Source organism: Lytechinus variegatus, chromosome 3 (assembly GCF_018143015.1).
Source record: "Lytechinus variegatus isolate NC3 chromosome 3, Lvar_3.0, whole genome shotgun sequence".
NCBI lineage: Eukaryota > Metazoa > Echinodermata > Echinoidea > Temnopleuroida > Toxopneustidae > Lytechinus > Lytechinus variegatus.
In genome coordinates, this window is record NC_054742.1 from 40,818,166 (window position 1) to 40,825,011 (window position 6,846).

General features: G+C 39.2%; 1 protein-coding gene across 1 annotated transcript; it reads right to left on the reverse strand.

The window, feature by feature from the left end:
* Positions 1-384: 384 nt before the first annotated feature.
* LOC121411027 (talin rod domain-containing protein 1-like) lies at positions 385-6,219 on the reverse strand. The gene is made up of 2 exons (XM_041603488.1): positions 5,669-6,219; positions 385-1,974 (listed from the first exon to the last, which is right to left on the reverse strand). Exon 2 carries the CDS (start codon positions 1,624-1,626, stop codon positions 562-564), a length of 1,065 nt encoding a protein of 354 aa, XP_041459422.1. The 5' UTR covers positions 1,627-1,974; positions 5,669-6,219; the 3' UTR covers positions 385-561.
* Positions 6,220-6,846: the final 627 nt, after the last annotated feature.

A 6,846-nucleotide genomic window follows, 5' to 3' on the forward strand; every position in this document is an offset into this window, starting at 1 on the left:
GATTTGTGACATCATAAACGAGCAGCTGTCCCATGTGTTATGTAATATAAAATGCATAAATTTCAAATTTTGTATGGTTCCTGATGACTTAATTTTGTTTTCTTTTCATGATCGGGTGTGAAACGATTTTGTCTATTGATATACAAAAGTTACAGTGAAAACCATTTTCAATTTTCTGAGAAAATGACATTTCATTGATTTTTTACCATTCGCTATGTAGTCTGCTCGCATATGACGTCACAAATCAAATAATTGAAATTCTAATAACTTTTAGTTATTTGATGAATTTTTCTCAAACCTTCAGCAATATTTTTCATTAATTTTTCTGCTATTTTTACAATAAACTTTTTGTCAGGGTGAACTTCCCCTTTAAATCTATGCCCGAACAAGGGATCTCATAGAATAACAGAAGTTATGCTGTGTCATGCTAGGCCAACTATAACTTTTACCCTGCATTTACCTCATGCTTTGACCTTTGTTACGAGAGAGCGTACAACTAAGGATTCAAGGTAACCTGCCAGGTTACCCCACATGTTTATTAGATCTAAACGGGGTATGAGCCTACTCGGCATGATTTAAATGGGGGCAAGAAGCAGATGGGGGTATCGTTCGTGGGGATGATCTGTCACGGAGGGCTTGAGCAAGTAGGGTGGCACCATCCATAACTGCAGTACAACAAACAGTTAGTCTCTGAATCAGATCAGGATTGTTATAATCAAAGGCTGCAGCTCTTGTACAATGACACAACTGTATACATGAACTGGCAACACTCATACCTCCACCTAATATTGCAGTCTGTACTTGCTTTCCATTCTCTGAGATGTCTGCTATGGTTCCTAAATGTTCAGGTTCGCTGGCATAATCAACAAATGCCTGACAAGATTGCACAAGAGGTTTGCAGAATGTGATGCAGCGTGCTCGGCTTCTTTCGTCGAGAGTCACCTTGTAGCGCTTGATACTTGCCAGCAGGGAGCTTGTGCATGCTGTAACGCTCTTCATGGACAGCTTAAACTGCTCTTTGTGAAAGACATCATCACTGGCTTCACTGGCAAGTAAGCTGGCACTGGTCAATACCCCAAGCTCCCTGGCAACGTCGGCTGACAGGTCTACAATATCAGATGGGGAAAGTTCAACGAGCGGCGTGTGTTGAAGAGTCATGCAAGCATGCTCAATGTTGAGCTTGGCACATGAGATCTTGTAGCGATCAATAATTCCCGGTACTGCCTGCTTTGACCCAGGATCATTAATTGCAGCAAGATAAGCAGCATGACTGGAACATTCAGTAATGTGAACTACAAGATCTGATAACTGCTTCATTGCATTTGCAGCTTCCTTTAGGCGCCCCATTACAAGCTGTGCCCGCACTTCCCTCGCTGCTATTGCCAAGCCTTTTGTCCTGGCTATTAAAGTATCTCTGCACTTTGAATAGGACTCTCCAATCAATGAGACTCCTTCTGTATTTACAGGCCGAATGTCCCTCGTTAAAAGAAATAAGTCAGCATAAGACTGCATTCTGAAAGTACACAGATCACACACAACACCTACAGATGATGGTCCAAATAAATCATTTGACGATACTGCCATAATACAAACTTTACTATTTGGGCTGCACCAACATTCACACATTCACTGCATTCTGATAAGTGATCATGTGGGCCACCACTAATCCGACTGAAAGTTTCCCTTCCTGATATCACATGAAGATTGATGCAATAGTCACATTGGTCGACAGTCTTCATCATTCACATATACGTTCTACTGTATTTGCAGAAAAAAATTATCGCCAACCATTCCAAATCTCCTCCTTACTGTTGACAAGCCCAAAAGATATGGAAAGGACTTACTTTACTCTGATGTGCGTCCCCTTCCAAAGTGACTGGTTCACACTCTGGCAGAGTCCATTATGATCCATGAGTCACAAGCTGAGGTAAAAGGTTGTCCCACATTCAATTCAAAGAGGCATGAAAGAAGGACCTGCAAAGGCATCAATAGAATAGAATTAACACAATGTGATAGCCTAGGGGACTGCTACCTGATCCACAACTGCAATACTAACGTGTTTGCATTTGGGATTGCATTCAGCATAAAGACTACAATATTTTGACATTTTCTGTTCAAATTTATGTATAACCATACAAAAAATGCACTGTACCTGTACACAATTGGGCAATGATGGTCATAAACAGTAATGAGACATTGCTTGGTTTATAGAGATTCTACATGTATAACAAAATGCATGTTATAAACTATGCCCTATAGGCCTACAACCCAAGATAACTTCTAAAATTTTCAGTCCTAACGAATTAAAACATGGTCCAACTCCTTTGTGTGCACTGTGCAGGACCATCATAAACAAGTCCGAGATATTTCCAGGCACTTCAATGTATTTTTAGACACAGGTAAAAAAACAATTATTTTTCAAAAATTAAAAATGAATCAAGTCACTTACTAAAAAAGTTGTCTGTCCCTTTTATTTATCTTTATATAGATATAGAAAAGAAAAGCAAATCAATTAATTTGCGAATATGAAGATTTTTTTCTATTTCTATCTTGAGCAATGAAAGTGTTCTTTTTAATATAGTAAAAAATGCTATTCAGACTCCTTTCAAAATCATAGAAATTCCTTGGTGCACTTCATTTTTTTCATGAATTCCAAGGCTATTGTTTATATGTGTTATATATTATAATGCGCACAAAAAATGCCAAATTTATTAATCCCAGCCCCAGTATAACACACATTTGAAATCCACTTAAGTACATGTAGACTACAGCTCACCAGATAAATTATTTTACCTGCTATTGCCAATATTGCCAGACAAAAAAAAATATGGATGAAAGAATTCAACATAATTATGAAAAAAAAGTCTGGGGTGGTATTCTGAGAACGTTCTTATGTTTCTTGCTTTTCATCTTATGCCGAGCGCGTAAATTTATTACTCGCGCACATAATACCAAAGCGCACTAAAAGATAACAGAATGTAGATAAAAGGTATTCTGAAAACATTCTTATCTTTTACGTTATTTAAGATAATATTTACAATAACTAATGGGTTATCACATCTCAAGATGGCCGCGTTCTTTCTTGCTCAAAATTGATGGCCACTGGTAGTAAAGAGTATTACTTCTACCGTTTATTTTGTCAGTCTCTTTTTTCAATCCTTTTTTTTTCATCTCTTTCTTTATTTTTCTTTAATTCTTTCCTTCTTTTCTCTGTTTCTAATCCCTTTCTGTCTGTCTGTCATTATTTTTGCTTTTATTTCTTTCCCCTCCTTTCTTTTCTTTCTTTATTTTTTCCCTTATTTCTTTCTTCACTTTTAATCTTTTGTAATCTTTTTATTTCTTCCTTCTTTTTCTTTATCTTTCTTTCTTTCATTCAATTTTTAATCTTAATTTATTTTTGCATCTCATTCTTTTATTTCTTCATTTTCTTTTTCCCCTTTTTTTTCTTTCTTCTTTCCCTTAATTTTTATTTCTTTTTAATTTCTTCCTTCTTTTCTATTTTTTTCTTTTATTCATTTTCCATTTTGGGCATTCTTCTGTTTCTTCCCATTTGTATGTTTGTTCTGTTGTTCACTTTTTTTTCATTTCTGCTTTCTGACACTTTTATGCCTTCTTATTTACTTACTTTCTTTTTTATTCTTTCTTTCTTTTTTTCATTTTTTATTTACTCTATTTCTTTAATTTGTGCACGTGTCGAGAAATAAATAAAAATATACCTATATCGAGCAATGCGCCAGAACTAGTGTACGCACAGTGCCCATATTCTCTTGAAAAGAACGCTGCTATTGGTTAAACTGCCAATGAGGGTGCATTTTGATTGGTAATATCTAAAAAACGGGCATGTTAGAGATAAGATAGGGTTAGTCCTACAGTTACTTACAGAGTTATAACATGTTAAGATTTTCAGAATACGGATTTGCAATGATTTTTAGCATCTTACATGTATCTCAATAAGAAAAGGTAAAAAATTATTTGGAGTATTGTAGTGTTGTGTGGAGCCCTAGATTCATCACCGATGACGGGATTGAAATATGTTCAATGTAGAGCAACAAGACTACATGTATTTCCAGGATTTAGCTCCTTATCTTTCATACTAGTGAAAGACTTGTTAAACTGAATCTGTACTCCTTACATTACCGCAGAGAACGAGGGGACACGAGTCCCAGAGTCCCTCTTAATGAGGTCCCAGTACCAAGGAACTAGGCCCGTTTCGGGTACACGTGTACACGCACGGTCAAGTCAGTGCACGTGTACTAAATTCCATCACCGTGTACACGGTAGCGTCTGCATAAAGCTTGCATGGGGCTACAAAGTCAGTGAACAAGCTCACAGCCTCACATTAAATCTTAGTTCTCAGACACTGCACATGTTTTAAATACTAATATGTCAATATATTTCAATTAATCCAGAGTGAGTTCACTTCCAAAATCGCCAATTTAATCCACATTCTTTCTGGAGACTCACGTTTTTGTACCACGAAATGGGTCTGCTCCGGTCTCGAAAGCTCGGAAACGTTGCTCAATCACACTCAGAGTCAATTTGAGAATCACCAATTGCGATAGCGATCATCGCTTCAACTTACGTGTTATACGCTCGCACACATGTGCTACAAGCCTACAAACGCTCTTCAAATTGGCAACATAATAATGAAAATCAATCGATAACTTCAGTTACACTTATTCTGCAGCGATCTGTGCATGCATGTACGGTACAGTATACAAAATGCGCATCCAACGGGCGTCGGCGCTAGCTAGGGCCCTGCACTGATTTTCTTTTGCATTCTTTATTAATTTAATGCGCTGCTAAGCCAAGTAAACTTTTAATTTGCACCAATTTTTGTGGATTGTAACTTCAAACTTATCAGGTAAGCTTTAAAACCGTGACTTAGGCTATATAGACCCCTTTTTTATGACATGTTGATGCGGGTCCGTGTCGACATGAAAACAGAACTCGCTCTCACAGTGTTTACAACGTGTACACGACCGAAAAACACGCCGTGTACACGTGCATCAAAAATGGACTTTCAAAACGGGCCTACAAGGAACAAGAGGTCATCCCTTCAAACTGTTCAGAACTCACTCACTGTCGGTTGAACGCCCATAGCAGCTTTTTCAGTAAAAGAGAGATCCAATCTTGGAATAATTTGCCTGCAACACTAGTCCTCCAGCATCAACTTATTTTAAACACGGATTGAATTCTTTTTGGTCAAGCAAACATTTTGAAATTGTCCGACATCCATGCCCGCACTGTACTTGTTAGAATTCTAATTATGCATCAAGTGTTTATGACCGGGACATCAACAGGACTACCTACCCTCCCGTACAGATGATGATGATGATGATTGATAATAAGAAAAAATAAAAAAATACAGAATACCAGTACCACCCGTTTTCTACGACTTCATTCCTGTGCGAATGCATAGGGTCTAACATACCACAATCCATTCAAAATGGACATTGTAAACAAAAGTAATTTTATATTATAATCTAGATCTATATTATATAGATCTATATACAGCTAAGTTAGTGAGCTACCTTCATGACCTCCACATGATAAAGTTTGATAACATTTTGTCTCGTTTGTATTTGAATGGTTGAAGCAGTCAAGTCTAGTCTAAAAATTAGGCCTACCATTAAGTATCAGTACAATGGACATGCATGTACCGTACCTCTGCTATCTTTGATGGCAGTTCCTCCTCTCTTTGGAGGAGCTAAACGAGGAGTAGAGTCAGTCGCAACTGCAGAAATATCGTGGGCAGCTTCAAGATAAAACTCCAGGCCAGGCCAGCTTCACAGTCACACTTCTCATGCAGGGCTTGGCCGCGAATATACCGTACCGTACGTACCTCACCCCTCGCCGCGCCGCCGAGTACGGTACCGGGATCGCGGAACTGAAGTGACGGTTCACAATCACATTCACAGGTCGGTACGTTCGTCACGTCGTACAATATGGTGCCAGGAATAAAATCACTGATGATATTTCAAGGAACTGAGAAGATCATTCCGCGAATAAAGCATGTCACTCAATTTATTTAGGTATTCTGCCCCAGGCCCAGTGCGTGCAGTACACAAGCTTTAATAGTCTACTAGTATGCAACGTTATCAGCTGTTGAAAAACTACCCGGCTAGAGGAGGCGGAGGTGATGAGCGCGTTCGAGAGATATAGATAGCTACGGTAGAGCATGCAGCGCTAGAGCGGAGCTCATCATTATTGCTTGCATATGACGTCGGTCGAAGGGCGCCCAACAGCGTTGTATATGCTGCATGCTGGCACGTCTGCCTACGGTAACCCGACACATGCTCCGGCGACGATTGCTCCGGTGACAAATGCTCCCCAAAATGCGAAATTTGCTCCGCGACATTTGCTCTTCGACATTTGCTCCGCCGACATTTGCTCCGCCGATATTTGCTCCGCCGACAGTTGCTCCGCCGATTGTTGCTCCGCCGAAATTTGCTCCGCCGACAGTTGCTCCGCTGACAATTGCTCCGCCGACAGTTACTCCGCCGATAGTTGCTCCACCGACAATTGCTCCACATTAAGCGACAAATGCTCCGGCGACAAATGCTTCCCGGACGACACATGCTCCGGCGACAATTGCTCCGCCAATATTTGCTCCGCCTAAATTTGCTCCGCATGTACGGACAAATGCTCCGCCGAAAATGCCATCCACCGAAAAATTATTGTTTTTTTTTGTAAAACTAACAACGCTTCTTCTCCAAAGCTGTATGGTCATTATCATTATTATATATATTTTTAACATTCCTAATTGAATTGTTCATCGGAAAGAAATAGTTTGGCTCAAATTAAATTTCTCATCAGCGCTTTTATCTCGATTATTTCTCCCTT